Below are 19,224 nucleotides of genomic sequence, written 5' to 3' on the forward strand. Positions count from 1 at the left end.
GGGGGGGGGGGGGGGGGGGGGGGGGGATTATTGGAGGGACAGTAACTCAATGAGGCAACAAAAGGAAGAATGAAACCCTGGCACTCAAATTAGAATTACATCTCTATTTAAGTCCATGACAAAATTCTATCAAGAGAGTGGCCTCAGCCAAAAAAGTTAGATCATTATTAGGTCATACCCAGTGCACAAAACTCCCACTTTTGCAAGGTTTGTGGAAGTCATGGTAAGTAGCCTTAACCCCAATTTACTGGAGAGGTTGATTCCTGTTCCCGGACTTGAACCTGTGACCAGCCGCTTTTGGTGAAAGGCACTTGTCAATTGTTTCAAGAATTTTAAATTATTAACGTACTTTAAAATCCTTGAAACAGTTGTAGCCAAGAAGCAGAGGAATCAAAACTAACTCCAACAAATTGGACTAATCACATAAAACTTTTTGGGATTCGCAGTCCTTTGAGCCAACAAAATAAACACCAATTTCTGCTCCAGTAATGCAATCGAATCAATGTGCCTAAGTAAGAACAGATAATCCTCAATTATCTCTCAAAACTCCCTCAAGACGTGAAGAATTAGATAAAATCAAAGTATTACCTCATTCCGTAACATCTAATATGTAAGCCAGAAGAGGGGAGCAGGGGAAGCAAGAGAGGGGTCCAATTATGAAGTCCGTTTCTAAATATGTAAGACCACACCTCTTTTCAATCAGATAAGATTTTAAGAAAGGAAAAAATCCTTCAATACTTGACATTAAAACTCAGGAAAAACCAGCACAAATTGAAGTATTTGCTTATAACATCTATTCACATAAATTTCATTTAGAGGTGTCTGCCTCCTCAAGATGAAGAAAATTGCGGCCAAAACTAAGTATTTTCGCACCAAAAAAGAAAAACCCACTAAGGCTCTCAAAAATGATTAAAAATCTAGAAAACTGGTTTTTTTAATGAACAGTTTCCATCTACAAGTCATTGGTATTCCTTTTCTCATCACTTACAGTTAAGAAGAAAACCCTGTCAACAATATTGGATAGTATTACAAAGGATTACCGACCATCTCTTCATATTGCCAGTGATAAACTAAAAATGTCTTTATGAGATTACAATGTCATTATTTTTCTCCCCTCAAATTTGTAATGTCAGGAAACATCTCTTTTCAATCCATTTCCTTATGAGATTTCAAATGTGCTCTATTTCCAACATTCAACCAAAACTATTGATTTGTGTATCCTTTTCATTGATTGCATTGATAATTGGAGCAGTGATCTCTCTAAGTTCATTGTGTGTGTGCCTAGAGTTACATCAATGGAGCTACTAATTGCTATGTGCCTGGTGCCAATGAGATTAGAAACATAAAAACATGGTTCAATGTTAATTTTTACTTATTACATCAGTAACACATTATACTAATTTGAAAATTGAAATGTAGAACAAATTATGCAAATCCATAAGATATAATAAATAGACCAATAATGTGCGTCAACTGGTAGAATCTCACGTACCTGAAAGTGGAAGCTGTTAATACAACATCCAATCCGCAAAAACAACGGCACCATAATCTTTTGGAACTCCACCATGTTAATGGCATCCAAAATCTCTTCAATCTCGCCCAAAAACATCATCTCCTTCTGACTATTAGTAACAGGCCAGAATTTCAACAAGCCCCGGATGACCGTACTAGTCAATTTCGGCTCTTTCTCTATAAACTGAGTAACACAATATGACAATTGATGAAAGTAAACCCCAACAGACTTAGGCTTATGCAAAGGTACCAAAACCCTCCACAAGAAAATCTTATGCTCCTCTTTCAAAGGCAATGCAAACCCACTAATTACACTCCCATACACCTCCAATAACTCGGCGATCCCATTGTGTCTTTCGGATTCAGACACAAACCTATAGAATATATTATTAATTGACTTACGAATAAATGGCCTATGAACCATGAATTTCCCATATGCCCTATGTAAAATAGTTTTCAGACAATCTCGTTCTCTAGGATCCTCAGAATCAAACAAATCAAGCAACCTTAATATAAAGGAATGATCTATGTACTTCTTAGCTACCTTAGCGTCCACGCAAGATGAAGTAATGAACTTGAGGAGTAAATCATACACCAAATTCAAATGCGGCCACGCCGGGTCGAACATCGGCTCGCCGTCGCACTCATTGTTGTCTGAATCGCCTCCGCCGTCGCCACCGCCGCCGCTACAATTCGATCGGAAACTCGGCGGAAAAACTCGGAAAAGATTCGCTGCGCACATTCTACACAGAGCGAGGATTGCCGGTTCGGTGAACCGGATCGAACACGAACCGGACGAGGCCGAAGCCGAGGCTACGAAGTCGACGAGCTCGATTAGGGTTCGCCTTTTGACGTCCTTCTCGACCGAGTTCTTCGACGAGTCGGTGAAATCGAAGGTGACGCAGCAGAGACTCACTTTGCTAACGAACAGGTTCATCTTCTCCGAGTTCGGTACGTCCTTGAACGGAACCAACGGCTCGATTCCGGCCACCACGCTCGCCGGAAACACCGCCGTGCGCTTTCCTCCTCCTCCTCCTCCTCCGCCGTTGGATTGCGATTGCGATGTTGCGCGCGGCGAGTTTGAGTAGCGATTTGACTCGGCCGACGAGTCGTTGCTCGATTTCGATGACTTCCGAGGCAGTTTGCTCCATATTTGCTTCAACATTGTAAATTTTTTTTATCAAAATCAAATGCTGCTTTTTTTTCTTTTTTTGAGTTTTTGATTTTGGTGAATTTAGAGAAACAAAAAACAAACCCTAGATCTAATCTAGGTCATGAGAAATTTGGAGGGAAAATTGGAAAAGAGAGAAGAAAGAAGTAGCGGAAAACAAAAGAGGAAATTTTGGAGATTGCATTGGAATGAATGAATCTGAATCTAAAAGCAAAAATAGCAGATACTAAATTGAAATGATATATAGTGGGAGGAGGAAGCCATTAATAATTGAAAGTATCTAAAATAAATATATATTTTGAAACAGAAACAATGGATTGTGATTGTATATAATTAGAGAGAGAGAGAGAGATGAAGATGTAATAAGAAGGAAGAGAGATAATGTGGATATATTGGTAATGAAGGTTTGTGTGAGTTTTTCAGGTCAGAGTTTCATTTCCATGAAAAGAGAATGTACCAAGAGTTGGAGCTTTTTTCTTTTTTTCTTGGTTGATGGGAAAACTGTGATATTTTTTTAAAAAAAAAATTCAGACTTTATAAATAAATTAATAAAAAAAAAACATATGTTTTTCGCATACAGCTTGAGTCAGGTATTCCTGTACATGATTTAGATACGTGTTCTACATTTTAATAGATTCGTTAGGATTTAGATACGTATTAAATAATTTGTCATATGTTTACATTTTAACAGATCATTTGATAACATTCTAATTAATTATTAATTTTTTATAATTAAAGTAATTTATATATTATATATTAATTATTAATAGGTAAAAACTTTATTATTTATGTTTTAAGAAATTTATAAATTTAAAATCTTATTTTACTATATCATTACTTTTTTTAAAAAAATAATTTAGGAAACTCGGCGGAAAAACTCGGAAAAGATTCGCTGCGCACATTCTACACAGAGCGAGGATTGCCGGTTCGGTGAACCGGATCGAACACGAACCGGACGAGGCCGAAGCCGAGGCTACGAAGTCGACGAGCTCGATTAGGGTTCGCCTTTTGACGTCCTTCTCGACCGAGTTCTTCGACGAGTCGGTGAAATCGAAGGTGACGCAGCAGAGACTCACTTTGCTAACGAACAGGTTCATCTTCTCCGAGTTCGGTACGTCCTTGAACGGAACCAACGGCTCGATTCCGGCCACCACGCTCGCCGGAAACACCGCCGTGCGCTTTCCTCCTCCTCCTCCTCCTCCGCCGTTGGATTGCGATTGCGATGTTGCGCGCGGCGAGTTTGAGTAGCGATTTGACTCGGCCGACGAGTCGTTGCTCGATTTCGATGACTTCCGAGGCAGTTTGCTCCATATTTGCTTCAACATTGTAAATTTTTTTTATCAAAATCAAATGCTGCTTTTTTTTCTTTTTTTGAGTTTTTGATTTTGGTGAATTTAGAGAAACAAAAAACAAACCCTAGATCTAATCTAGGTCATGAGAAATTTGGAGGGAAAATTGGAAAAGAGAGAAGAAAGAAGTAGCGGAAAACAAAAGAGGAAATTTTGGAGATTGCATTGGAATGAATGAATCTGAATCTAAAAGCAAAAATAGCAGATACTAAATTGAAATGATATATAGTGGGAGGAGGAAGCCATTAATAATTGAAAGTATCTAAAATAAATATATATTTTGAAACAGAAACAATGGATTGTGATTGTATATAATTAGAGAGAGAGAGAGAGATGAAGATGTAATAAGAAGGAAGAGAGATAATGTGGATATATTGGTAATGAAGGTTTGTGTGAGTTTTTCAGGTCAGAGTTTCATTTCCATGAAAAGAGAATGTACCAAGAGTTGGAGCTTTTTTCTTTTTTTCTTGGTTGATGGGAAAACTGTGATATTTTTTTAAAAAAAAAATTCAGACTTTATAAATAAATTAATAAAAAAAAAACATATGTTTTTCGCATACAGCTTGAGTCAGGTATTCCTGTACATGATTTAGATACGTGTTCTACATTTTAATAGATTCGTTAGGATTTAGATACGTATTAAATAATTTGTCATATGTTTACATTTTAACAGATCATTTGATAACATTCTAATTAATTATTAATTTTTTATAATTAAAGTAATTTATATATTATATATTAATTATTAATAGGTAAAAACTTTATTATTTATGTTTTAAGAAATTTATAAATTTAAAATCTTATTTTACTATATCATTACTTTTTTAAAAAAAATAATTTTACTGTCTGGTAGAATAGTTTGAAAAATGTTGTTTGTAGTTTTTTGAAATACATGTGAGTGAAAAAATATATAATATTATTTAAATTGTAAAAATATGAGTTTGAAATGAGGTACCAAATAGTTGTGTTTTTTTTTGCATAATTTTGGTTCCAATGTCTGAATAAGTTGGGTTTTTTTTTTTTTTTGGCATAATTTTGATTCTATTTTTTTTATATAAGATAGAAATTCTACTCTAGCCTAATCTAAGTGTATATGTGTGTGAAGTTCCCTCTTAGAGACTTAAATCTCTATACTTGCCCCCTACACCCCACAAGTTTATACTTGTGGAGTGACCATCGCTTCAAGGGTACGATGGCCATAATTTTAATTCTAATGTTTGAATTAGTTGGTTTTTTTTTTTTTTTTCCGTCGGTTGATGGGAAATTTGTGGTTGTTTTAAAAATGTATATAAGTAATATACTTCTCAGTACGGAGAAGAAAAAGATATTAGAAGCAAGTCAATCGCCAATGTTTTTTGTTTGTTTTTTTGTGAATGTGAATTATTTTAACTCATTGTTTACTCTTTTTTCTTTTTATAGGAACTGGGAAGTGACAACCTAGCGATTCGTGTGATGACTTTGGTTGGGTTTGTGCGGTCTTCGAAGCTACTTTGCATAAATTAATTAAAATTCACGTATAAGAGAAAAAACAATTCTTAATAAGTATATTATATATATATATGCGATATTAATGAAATAAAATAATAACTATAAAAAGTAGTACAATAAAATATTATTTTTAATATTTAAAAAGTGATACGTTCATAATATTTTCATAATTTGAATCTATAACTTAAATTATTTTTTTATTTACCTATAGCAATCAATAACAATAACCTGCTACTTAAAATTTGTTGTGAAAATATTATAGATATAGTATTTCTCTAATTTTTATCTTTAGAGATTTTTTTTTTAATTTAGGTTTATGCATTTTTAAGTGAGATGATCTCATTATTAAAACGTGTCTAAAAAATAAACTTATTTAGAGCAGCAAAGTGTAAGTAGAAATTTGTCAAAAATCTTGTAATTTAACTAGTATTTCCAATGAAAACATTTAATATTCAAATATCCTGATCCTGTTATAACTATTGAATTATTAATATATATATATATATTAGAGAGAGAGAGAGAGAGAGAGAGAGAGAGAGAGAGAGAGAAAATTGTATCTAACTCTAATGAATAATAAATGAACCATATTATTTAAGGGTTAAATTTGTTGCACACAAACTGTTTAAGCAATTAAAATCACTCGTTATTATCTAATATTTCTTCCCTCTACACTTAGCAATCAATCTCAAGCCATTCATCCCATAAAACCCACCATATGTACAAAACAATATTCACAACCTTTAAACAGAAAAATCCCACAAATTAGATGGTCCTCAGCTTTACCAAAGAGTGATCATACAACAAATCAACATGAGACCAAAACCATCGTCATTAGCAACCTCCAAAGCCTCATTTTTGCATAATTTTGGTTCCAACGGTTTAAAAGTCAGAAGAGCCAAAAAAAACCATTATCAAATATAAAAATAACCGACTTCACAAACGGACATCCAAAGGTTTTATGGGATTCTTTGTTACAGAAAGTTGATAGATAATAAAAATAGTTCTCAAAAGGGCCAATGATCAATAGGCCTTTCTGGTACCTTTTTTTTTCTTTCTCATCTTCTTTAAAGCAGTCAATGGTTTTTGAATCTGCTTTCTTTGTCTTTCTTGGATTTTAATTGAGTGATAAAACTACAAATAATGAGAGGAAGAGATTATTTTTGCTATCAGATTAAGGGTGTATAGACATAGAGAATCACATATAAAAAAAAATAAATAAAAAAAAATAAAAAAGGCAATTTGAAATGCCCAAAAAAAAAAAAAGTTAATTTGATAAATATCTATACCTGAACTTTGGCTTGAAGAGTAGGCTATTCAGTTCTCCATCTTATATTAATATCTCTTTGTTGGTCTGCAAAGATAAATTCATGTTGGAATCTTGAGAAAATATCACAAATAAGAAATTAATGAATAGAACATAAAAGAGCTTGAGCTGAAGATTTCAGTTAGCCGTTAAATTTTATGAAGCTGTAGGAGTGCTTTTTATTTTTAGATAATAATGTATGAACTTTTTGTTAATTTTAAAATTGGAAATCGGCTTGGGTCGAGTGCATAGGAGCTCTAGTCTCAATGAGATATTGACACATGTCAAAAATTTATTATGTGTCAACATCCCAATGGGTCTAGTGCACAGAGAATTGGACCCAATCCTAACCCTTAAAATTGGTAAAGTAGTCTCTCTTTTAGTTGAATAACTCATCACTCAAAAAGTTCTTACATTTCTTTTTCATGTTCACCTCTTTTTAAGGTGGTTGTGCCATTACTTACTTTGAGTTGTTTTATAGTGTGAAGCTACATTTATTGAGAGTTATTAATGGTTTGTAATTGCAGATGAGTGATCTAAACATTGCGTGTTATTAGCTCAATCAACGTTTAACATATGAGCATCATTTGTTCATTGCCCATATGGCTAGTGGACTACTTACTTGAAATCTTCACATGGTTCTTCAGGCCCCAACTATGTATTACGCATTTATAGAGCGTTTGGATTCAATTTATTTGTGCATCTGCATTTACTGAATCACGTTTCCTTCCTTTTTTTTTTTTTTTTTTTTTTTAAAAAAAAAAAAAAAAAGGTCCCACGGCACTATTCACACATTTAAAAATTATTTTGCTACAGTGTTTTCAGTTTTCAATTTCAACAAAAATAAGTTGTATCCAAACAGACCCTTAGTCTAGTGTGTTAAGTAAAGTCAACTCTACTCTTGCACCAAGTATAGCAAACCGTTATTTGGTGCTAACAAGAACATATCCTACACTACTTAGCCTACCTCTATCAGTGGCAATGCTCGTTCTCACATTTAGAGTGAATTTGGGTTTAAATCCCTCCTTCTCCACTTGGTTTAAGGGGGGAGGGGGGACAAGAGATAACCCTTTTATTATACTTGTGGTGCAAGGGGAGAGTACCCACTTGTCACAACCGCATATTCTAATATTCAAATTTATATTGTACTATTATTTTGCTCACGTGATATATGGTTTAATATCACTCGGAAACTAAATTAAATATTTCAATAATATTTTAAAAAAAATATTTCAATAATATAAAGAAATGAATAAAAAAAAATTAGTGACTAAATTACAAGTTTTAATTTTGACTTTTTTTTTTCCTTCAAATTAGTCATTTACCTTGTGTTTAGAAGTCTTGAGGGAAAGGAAAGTACAAGAGAATAAGGGGAAGCAAAGGAGAGGGGATGAGAGGGAACAAAAATGTTAACCCATTCCCATTGTTTGGATGTTTTAAGTAGGGGATATGGAGATGGGAAATCACATAGATATATCCATTAATATTTATAGATACCAAAGAGATTCACACTTCAAAAAAAAAAAAAATTGCAACTTTATTCATGAAATATCATTTTGTACAATGGGAAGGATACATGAAAGATATTCTTTTAATCATGATAAGAAGAATGAGTGATTAATAACTTAAGATAACATAATTGAACACGTACCCATTGGGTTTAACCCTTTTACGTTAAAGTGTGTCTCTATATATATTATAGTAATTATTTAAGAAAGATCAGCCAAAGTTTAAGCAACTGGATTACAAGACATTGAAACATTACAACAATTGAGTTGACTAAAAGATTGAACGGAAAGTTTTATTTCCTTAACCTAAAAATCCACCTTAGTGGTACATTGCTCAGTTGGGACAACAAATCCATATTAGAACAATCCATCACCACATAATGAAACCCAAACCTAAAACAAAATTTTTATTTATTTTTTATTCTTAACTTAAAACTTCATTAAACTAAATTGGAATTCATACAGATTACATCATGTTGCACTTGTTCAACAACTATAGGTGGGGCATCCTCCACCCATATGACCCTATCAATTACAGACTTGGCATGTCTTGCCAAAGTGTGAGCCGTAGAGTTGGAACCCCTGCTAATGTGAGACACTTCCCACGCTTCAAAACATCGAAACTCCACTTTTATGCCTTCTATAACTTTTTGAATGCTACTCAGTGCCAAGTTGTGATCATGAATCGAGCTGACCATTGTTTGTGAATCACTCTCAATGATAATCTGCTTGAGGTCGAGATCCCACGCAAGCTGTACCCCATCTTCCACTGCTTTAGCTTCTATCTCTAACGCTCCCAAAGGCAGGTCCCATCTTTTACTCATTGCTCCCATAACTAGTCCCTTTTCATTCCTCATCACCGCACTACTTTTGCAGCTCCCAATCTCCCTGAAAACCGCACCATATGTGTTAATTTTATACCAGTCCTGCCTAGGAGGAGACCATGGATGTGTGATCTTTGGGGGGTGCCTCAACTGTGGTTGTTTCTCCTGTTTGATTTCTTCTACATAGTTAGCCACTGACTTGGTCAATACCTCATGCCCTTTACATTTCCCCTTATGTATTATCGAGTTTCTATTGCTCTATAAACTCCATGCAGTCACAGCAAACATGATCCAATCAACATTCGGGTGTGATTCCATTTTCTCCCATACTATGTCGATGAACTCATTTAGCAATTCTTGTAGCCATGATAATTTGATTTTAGTTCCACTCCAAACAGCCTTTGCATATTGGCAACCCCACAGGATATGACTCGAAGTCTCACTATGACCACACAATGCACAACAGTCTTCTCCCCCCACGCCCCTAGTCATGAGACGATTCTTAGTGGGGAGGATGTTCTTGCAGGCCCTCCACATAAAATGCTTTATTTTATTTTGGCAACTTAGCTGCCAAATTAACTTCCAGATAGGCCTCATCTTTGAGCTATCGAAGCTGCCTCCTGTTTCAGGTCGAGTGTTCCTTTCCTTCAGCCATTTTTGCGCAACCCTATATGCACTCTTTATTGTAAACTTTTCGTTTGTGGTCCATGCCCATATAATTGAATCTTCTGCCAATCGAGAGCTAACTGGGATTCCCAATACATCCTCTACTTCATGAGGGAGAAAAGTGCTTCTGACCTTAGCTATATCCTAACTTCTTCTATCTACATCAATTAGATTCGAGACCTACACTGCTTTATGCTTGTGCTGTCGTGGGCTAATTACTTTGAAGGATTTTGATTTTGGAATCCACTTATCATCCTAGATGTTTACCCTTTGTCCATTTCCTATACTTCATCGAGAGCCCTTCACAATAATCTCTTTTGCTGCCATAATACTCCGCCACGCGTAAGAGGGTCTTCGACCCAACTGAGCATGTAGTAATGAATCCTTCGCAAAGTATTTTTCTTTGTACACTCTATGCACTAGAGAATTTGGGTTTTTCAATATTCTCCATCCTTGCTTGGCTAGTAGGGCTAAGTTAAAGGCCTTGAGATCCCTAAACCCCATGCCCCCTTCTGCCTTTGGGGTACATAATTTCTCCTAAGATACCCAAGCCATTTTCCTTTTCCTTTCCCTTTCCTTCTGCCCCCACCAAAAATTACCCATCAAAGAGTTCAGATCCTTACATAGCGAATGTGACAGCTTGAACACACTCATTGTGTATGTGGGTGTGGCTTGTGCTACGGCTTTGATAAGGATCACGACCTACATTGGATAAAAGTTTACCTTTCCACCCTACGATTTTACTTCCCACTTGGTCTTTTATCTTATTAAAAGCTTTCATTTTCCCCCTTCCTACTAATGGAGGCAACCTAAGATACTTTTCATGATGCCTAACAATCTCCGCCCGAACTTTTGCTTTACTTGGTCCTGCACATCCCTCCTCATGTTCTTGTTGAAGTATAAGGAGGTTTTTTCCTTATTAAGCTTTTGACCCAAGTCACGCTCATAATCCTCTAACACCTTTAGCACCCTGTCACACTCCAACACCAAAGCTCTACAAAAGATGATACTATCATCCGCGAATAACAAGTGTGAAATACTCGGTGCCCCTCTACTCACTACCACCCTTTTAATATGACCATTTGTCTCCTCTTTTTTCAGCATTGCTGACAACCCCTCGGCACATAATAAGAATAAGTATGGCGAAATAGGATCCCTTTGCCGCAATCCTCTTGATGGAACAATTTTTCCTTTTGGCTCCCCGTTTATTAAAGTTGAATACGACACTGTGCTAAAACACATCATCATTAGCAATCCAGTTCTCATGAAACCCCATCTTCCTCATCATAGCTTCAATATACGACCATTCGACCCTATCATAGGCCTTGCTCATGTCAAGCTTCACCACCATTAGCGCTTCCTTGCCCTTTCTTTTTTGGTCGATGCAATGCATTGTTTTGAAGGCAACAAGCACATTGTCTATTATCGATTTACTAGGCACGGAAGCGCTTTGAGATTCATCAATCACCTCCTTTAGGATTCTTTTTAACCTATTCACAAGAACTTTAGAGATAATTTTATACATCACATTGCATAAACTTATAGGTCTGAACTCAGTGATTTTTGGGGAGAAGCTACCTTTGGAATGAGACATATATATGTTTCATTAAGATCACAAGGCATTACACCAGAATTTAAAACCTCTAACACATAGCCAACCACATCAGAGCCTACAATTTCCCAATACTGATAAAAGAAAAAGGGTGACATACCGTTAGGACTTGGGGCCTTTGTAGGATGCATCTGTTTCAATGTTTTGCAAATCTCCTCTGTCTTAAACTCTACCAAGAGTTCTTCATTCATGTCTAAAGTGACCCGAGAGGAGATTGCACCCAAGCTTGCTTCAAAGTTGGAAGGATTGTTCGCCTTGAAGATATTCATAAAATACTCTAAAATTATGGTTTCAATGCCCTTTTGATCATCTGTCCACTCCCCATTCAGATTTTGCAGCCCCTCAATTTGGTTTTTCCTTCTCCATTGCCTAGCTATGGTGTGAAAAAATTTCGTATTTCGGTCTCCCCGCTTCAACCACAATGCCCTAAATCTCTACTTCCACATAATTTCCTCCCTTATTAGGACCTCATTGATTTCCTTCTTCAAACACATAATATCCTCGGCTTTGTCAAGCATTCCATCAATGGCTTCAAGTTGTTGGGGCTGATTTCTCTTTTGCTTTAGGGTGTGTTCACATTCCCGAATACCTTCCGATTCCACCTTCGAAGTTGTTCTTGGCAGCATTTCAGATAGTACGTGATTTTAAACTTCGGGTCTCTCCTCAAAGGATCCCATGCTTCCTTAATCACCTCTCTGCATCCAGTCTCCCTAGTCCACATTGCCTTAAAGAAAAACCTCTTTTTAACCGGTTTACGGGGCTGCCTTCGGTGTAGAAACATCATTGACAAGCAGTGATCAGAAATAAACATTGAAAAATGGTGCACACTTGCCTCAAAAAAATTTTCAATCTAGCTCTCACTTGCCACCATTCTATCTAGTCGGAGTTTTGTTCTTTGCTCCCCTACCCTTCCATTGCACCAAATATATCTCTGCCCCACAAAACCCAAATCATAGAGGCTGCATTTGCTTAAACACTCTTTGAAATCCTTCATTTGCTTAGCATCTCTCTCCAAGCCTCCTAGCTTTTCATCGAAATGGGAGATTTCATTGAAATCCCCAAACACCATCTACGGTAAGTGACTTCGCTCTTTCAAAACTTCCAACAGTTCCCATGAAATAAAACGTTTGGCTGCATCTAATTGCCCATAAAAACTAGTGGCATGCCGTGGAGTTGATGAAGAGCTTTCGTGGATCTCAACGTCGATGTGCAAATTAAAGCATCTCTTGAACCTCACATCCGCGCCCTTCCTCCATAACATTGCCAAGCCGCTACTTCGACCATCACTAGGAACTGAAATTCCCTGTGTGTATTCCAATTTATTTTGAATTCCTTTGATCCTACTCGTACCAACCTTCGTCTCTGATAAGAAGAGAAGGGGGTCTTTTGCTCTCACCTCGTCGATGAATGTTCGAACCGCCAAGGAGGACCCCAATCCCTTGCAGTTCCAGGCTATGACAATCATTCGGCTCGGTAATGTTGCTTCGCAGCCACCACCATCCATTTGCTCCTCTCTATTTTAATTTTGGTTGTGTCCCTTACTGCCTCTTCTGCGTTTTAGATCGCAGGTGTTAGGGTCTAACTATTGAAGTGGTATTTAGACCTTCATGTTTTCCATTGATTGGGCTTCCTCCATCCTAGGCTGCCTTTGCATGGACTTCCCTTGTTAGCCTTTTCCAATGTCTACTAGTTGGGCCCAATGTCTCTAATATCTAGCCCTTCTTTTCGTCAAAGCACATAGCTGTTAGGCCCAATTCAGGACTCCCATCGTTTGGCCCATCATCCTTTAATTTAAACCCATGGTTTGGTGCCAGACTTGAGACATTCTCTTTCTGGGCCTCGTGATTAGTAGTTGTCTCCACTTACATGCCTTCCACTAAGTCAGGCTTGGTAGTAGGCTTTTCTTTGCTTGACTTCCCCAACTTAGTTTCCTTCTCCTCAACCTTCTCCATTACCTTTTGGACCTTTCCATTTTCAGGTAATTCTCTTGACATGGGCATAGGGTAGGCTAGTCCCACCACACCTCTTCGTGGGTTGCTGTCCTCCTGAATTGTTGTCTAGGGTACATGACTCCCACTTACCCCGGAGCTTCCTTCACCGAGTGTACCAATTCCAATGGCTTCATCGTATTGCCCACTAATGAACTGGATCACTACACCACCACACCTTCATTTCCTTATTTATTAAGCTCTTTTCCACCACGCTGGGATGGTTCACCCCTTAGCCATGTGCCATATTGTAGCTAGCTTTCCTCTTTCAACTTGCTTTGATCCGGTTCATCAGTGTAGTCCTTAAGGGCATGATTAAGAAGCCCACATCTATAGCAAAAATTGGGTAACCTATTTTATTTGAAGTTAACCCATTTTGACTCACCTCCTTCATTGGTAGTCTTCCTACCACGCACCAGACGCCTTGTTACATCAATGTGCACTCGTACACACAAACATTTACCCCACTGCACCCTCGATTCTGGCACATCCACATCTAGCACCGACCCTAAGCTTGAACCAATAGCCCAACCTATTTCTCTTGTTCTACTTTTCAAGGGTAGGTTATAGATCTGAATCTGAAAGGGAGCCTATTTTAAGTCTATCTCCTTCAGGGTTAACTCCCTTTCAAATTATTGGATTATAACTAGTTGCTTCTCATAACTCCAAGGGCACATATCTAACACTTTCTTTTTGTCTTTCTTATCTCCGAACTCCACCAGAAATACCTCCTCTTCTAACTTGGATATTTGGACCCCTTTGTTAAGTTTCCATAACATTCTTAAATTTTTCCTAGAAGCATCCAGGTTTATACTTCTCTGAGTCAAAATCTTCATGACAACATAACACTTTCCCACATCTCTTGTTGCCTTTGTACTTCTACTATCAAGCTCTATCTTTATATCTTCCTCCTCCGTGAACATTAACTTTTTCCATAGCTCTTCAAGTTCCTCTACCATATCTTACTCTTCCAACTAAGTTCTTCCTATGAAGATCAGGAACTAACGGACGCTACTATTAGGAAGGAGGGGAAACGGAATGCCCTACTACCACTACCTCACACAAGGGAGGTCACCCCACCTCTCGCAAGAAACTGCAAGGCACCCTACTGCTACTATACACCTAAGCATGAGAGCACATATCTCCTAACTGTGGTTGATAACCTATAACAAAATTGAATAGCATATTTAGTCCAAAACCAGAGTCGGCCGTAGGCCTTGGCCACTTAGGCCTCAAATGTGGTGGCCATTCAGTGGTTTTTTTTTTTTTTTTTTTTTTTAAATAATAATAATAATTGTGAGTTGTTCCTCCACTTTTAAGACAACCTCCAACCACCGTACACCATTAGTGTGATGGTCACTCTACAAGTATGAGTGCTTGTGAGGTGTAGGGGTAAGGGTTGGGGTTCAAGTATCCAAGAAGAAGTTTCATACACATATACACTTAGATTAGGTTAATGTAGAATTTCTATCTTGTAAACCCTCCCCCCCCCCCCCCCCCCCCAAAATGAAAAAGAAAAAAAGAATGATGCAAATATACTACTAAATTACATAAGTCTTATGCATCGTTGTGTTACAAATCATAAAAAATAACTCAAATATTCATTTATTATCTTGTTAAAGTGTTACCAATCACATTTTTTTTTGCATCATTTTGTAAGTTTTTTATAGTAAAATTTGTATTAAATTTATCATTTTCCATTTACTTAATTTGGATGCTAGGTATATATATATATATATATATATTCATCATTAAAAAAATGAAAAATGCTAAAACTACTACAAGTTTTACAATCTGATGTGGTAAGAATAGACTGGTGCTACTAAAACAATATAATAAATAAATGTTTGACTAATTTTTTCTTGATTGGTGACATGTCAATTTGTAAACATAATACATAACATTAACTATATTGAATCATTGATAGTTAATAAACTAAAAATTATTTAAGTGATATTTAAAAGCCTATTTCAAAAGTTTGACTAAGGCCTTAAATTCCTAGTATAGTCAGCCTGCACAAACTATATTAGGAACCTTCCATCTTTGTTCTACATGTTGGCTATATTGAGAATAATTAATTTATTTTTGTAATTAAGTAAATAAGAGTAACATACAATTATGTAAACAAGAACAAAAACAGATCCAATAAGTAAAAAACAACAAATAGATTTTGAAAATAATAAAAAATATGTAAAATACATTTAGCATTCAGATTTACATGCTTCTTAAAATTAATGTGCCGATTATAACCGGCGAAATATGTCTCAAGGGGATTTTGTAAAACACAAGCATTGATCAGAATTTACATAAATCATTTTTTATGCAACTGATATGTGACTTGTCCGATTATTTTAAAGATTTCTTCATTTTAAACACGTGTATTACAGCTCATATTAACAGGGCACGTTTGGTAAACTATAACGGTAATTATATAGGAATATGAATAGATATTAAAAGGAATACAAAATGCTGTAATGTAATGCTTTTTACTATTCATTTGTTTGGTGACAATACAATCATAGAATCTTGAAGATAATGAAATGCAAGCATTTTAAATCAAATTTAAGATATATTTTAGGAAATATCTTACTCATATAATTATATATCCTAAAAAATAACATTTTTTCAATTTGAAAGAGAGATTAGTTATTTTTATGATTTTTTTTTATTTTCTTAATTGTTATGTGTATATGGAAAGTTTGTTTATTTATAAATATATTAATTGTAAAATTTAATGCACCTGTTAAAGAATAACTATTACATCACTTTTTGAGATGAATAATTATTTCTCATTTTAAAGAATAACTATTCATAAAGAATGATTATTCATTGTAATAAAAATATAACAAAACTATTGAATAGCTAAGTCATATGAATAACTATTACATTATAGTGCCTATTACAATCTACCAAACATACCTTTAAACTATAACCAAACTATTGAATAGTTAAGTCATAGGAACAACTATTACATTATAGTACCTATTACAATCTACCAAACATACCTTTAAACTATTTTCACAACTCTAATAAAAAAAATAATATTATCTTTTCAAGAATAATTAAAATTCAACCTCATTGATCAATATAATCGCATATGTTGGAATTGTTAGGTGGAATTTAAAAAAAAAAAGGAAGGTATAAGTTCTAAACCAATTCACTCCTTTTTTTTTTTTTTACCAAAAAAAAAAAAAAATCTAAACAACTACATTGATTGTGCAAATCATCTTCCTTGATATTTATTTATTTAATTATTTTTGTTTGGGTTTTGGTCCCCGCACCAGCTAAAAGCCCCAAAAGAAAGAAAAGAATGGGTATCACACGACACATTAGTACATTACACACACACACACACACACACACAGACATGTATATATATATTTATATATTCTCAGCCGACGCTGTCAAGCAACGGAGGTCCAAAAGCTGAAGTTATTTCTTTCTACTATTTCTCTCTCTCTCTCTCCGCCACTCTTTAAAAAAAAAAAAAAAAAATCCCAAATCCCAACAAAAAAAAAAAAAAAACAAGGTGACAAAAAACAAACGCACACACGGCACACAGATACGGATTTATATAAAGAGCCAAAAGCCCAATCCCAAACCCAATCAATACGACACCGTTTCATCTTCATCGCCTACCTCCCTTGTTTTCCCACGAGTCCAAGCCCCATCTGCTACTGTATGACCTCTCTCTCTCTCTCTCTTGAGCTTCTTTCGTTTCTGTATTTTCATGTCTAATGTTTGTTTGATAATTTACTGCTTCAAAAATTGGATGATTGTTGTGGTGGGTGGGTTTCCATTTTCTATTGTTAGATTTCATTGTTCTTGATTCTTGATGACTGGTCAACGTTCAGATTCTAGGGTTTGATTTTGATTTTCTTTTTTAAAAATCTTGAATATGTTGCTTTCATTGTCTTAACATTATTGATTGAATGGAAAAAAAAAGGAAAATTCCACTTAGAACAGATTTTATTTTATTTTTTTTTTGGAATTTTAATGTTTTGTAATCTTAACAGTGCTTAATATTAATATTTTGGGAGAAAAATTAACAAATTAGAAGTTAGGATATAATAAAATGGCGGAAAAGAATACATGTGTCGAAATTTTAGGACTAAGGTTTGGTTGTTTTTGTTGGAGAAATTAGAAATTTAGAGTTTTCATTTTTCTTTTTTTCATTTTTTTTTTTTTACACTTCAAAATTTTTGTTATGTTTAGTTTTCTCTACAAAGTAATGGAGGGTTATGTTCATTTCTATTCTGTTGTTTGAGGAAGATTGTTTTTTTTTTAACTCATTATTATTATGTTTTATAGGTTGGATGAGCTTATAGTTTTATGCTTTGTGGTTTGAGGTATTTTTCTCATTAACTTTATATGGTATAGGTTTGGTGATCCTATAAAGTTTACCTGTGGTGGCCAGTGAAATGGCGATTATAAATCAATGCATGTAAATTAAGTCTTTTTTTCTTCTCCCCTGATTAAATCTGCATCTTACCTCTTTTGGTTTTACTCTAATCAGAGAAAGGTGGTTTGTTTGTACTGACTTGCATCTAGTTGGATGTTAATAAATCAGAGGGAAAGAACGAGACTCAAATTTCAACTTTCATTTTTGTTTTTTTAATTATTTATTATTTTTTATTTCCAAAATTAAAAAACTAATCTCATCCGAGAGTTGTAACATGACTCCCACTGGTGTTGAGGTTTTGTTTTTGCATGTTAAAGCAATGAAAACCCCTATATTCCATTTCTTGTTTGTTCTTCAATGGTAAAAACAAGTCTGATTCGGTTACTTTGCTTTTGAACAGAATGGAAATTGCTAATTTCCTCACATCTAGTGGTGCTGAGTAATTTAAGTTGTTCATTACAAGTTGACGAGTCTTTAGGAAAAGATAACATTTGTTTCAGCAAAGTTGGGACTGGGATGTAAACGCAGTATCCTTGTTATACAAGTCTATGTTTTCCTTATTCCCTACTGGATTGGTGGACTTAGATGGGTGTTCCCTCAACGGAACTACATTGTGAAGGAACTGATACTTGTCCATTATTAATGGAGCGACACACGGATAGTAGTGAGCACATTATTGACATAACTGGGAGTGATAATGCTTCCCCATCTAGCTTGCCTCATGATAGACATTCTAATACCATAAATGCATCGCAACTTGAAGATAGACCTTCAAGTATCACGAGAGCTCCCATTTCCAACCCACAATTTCTTCCACGAATGGATCAAATTCTAGGAATTCCTCATTCATAAGGAGAGGGGAAACCCGTCGGCGTAGGAGTCCTTTGAATTCTGGGTTATGGATATCTATTGAACTAGTTCTCACTGTGAGCCAGATTGTTGCATCTGTTGTTGTTTTGTCTGTGTCAAGGAATGAGCATCCACATGCACCATTGTTTGCATGGATTGTTGGATATGCATCTGGATGTGTTGCCACCCTCCCACTTCTTTATTGGCGCTATCGTCATCGTAACCAGGCTTCAGAGCAAGATTCGTCTCAAGCCCGTCAGGCTTCTTCTCAGATTAATGTTCCTGCAGGGCCATTTTCTCTGTCTGTTACTAGGAATGCAGAAGGAGAAAATCTTCAGTCTGCTGTTGGATCCTCTGGAAGCAATCAACATTCAGACATATTGAGTGCAAGGTATGGGTTTGTAATTGTTGCTTTAAGCTGATTATGCTTGGATTTTTTTTGCACATGTTTTCCTTGTTGGACAAATGTATTCTACCATTTGTGATGAAGCATTAAATGCATGAGTGATTTTTGCCATTTCAGACACCTTAATTCAAAGATTGACAAGTTTA

General features: G+C 35.6%; 2 protein-coding genes across 2 annotated transcripts in view; one reads left to right on the forward strand and one right to left on the reverse strand.

Annotated features, from left to right (window-relative positions):
- Positions 1-1,490: 1,490 nt before the first annotated feature.
- LOC111983022 (serine/threonine protein phosphatase 2A 57 kDa regulatory subunit B' kappa isoform) lies at positions 1,491-3,204 on the reverse strand (the record flags this gene model as incomplete). The annotated part of the gene is given in 1 exon segment (XM_065768191.1): positions 1,491-3,204. A coding segment is annotated over 1 exon segment (1,187 nt), but the record flags the coding sequence as incomplete, so codon positions are not given.
- A 13,707-nt stretch (positions 3,205-16,911) lies between these two features.
- Positions 16,912-19,224, forward strand: part of LOC111983009 (E3 ubiquitin-protein ligase At1g63170) — an 8,328-nt gene continuing 6,015 nt past the window's right edge. Inside the window, 3 exon segments of the mRNA XM_024014644.2 lie at positions 16,912-17,100; positions 18,224-18,622; positions 18,625-19,063. Of these exon segments, the coding sequence (XP_023870412.2) occupies positions 18,409-18,622; positions 18,625-19,063 (653 nt within the window). The 5' untranslated portion in view covers positions 16,912-17,100; positions 18,224-18,408.

Source organism: Quercus suber, unplaced genomic scaffold, assembly GCF_002906115.3.
Source record: "Quercus suber isolate HL8 unplaced genomic scaffold, Cork oak 2.0 scaffold_902, whole genome shotgun sequence".
In the NCBI taxonomy this organism is placed as follows: domain Eukaryota; kingdom Viridiplantae; phylum Streptophyta; class Magnoliopsida; order Fagales; family Fagaceae; genus Quercus; species Quercus suber.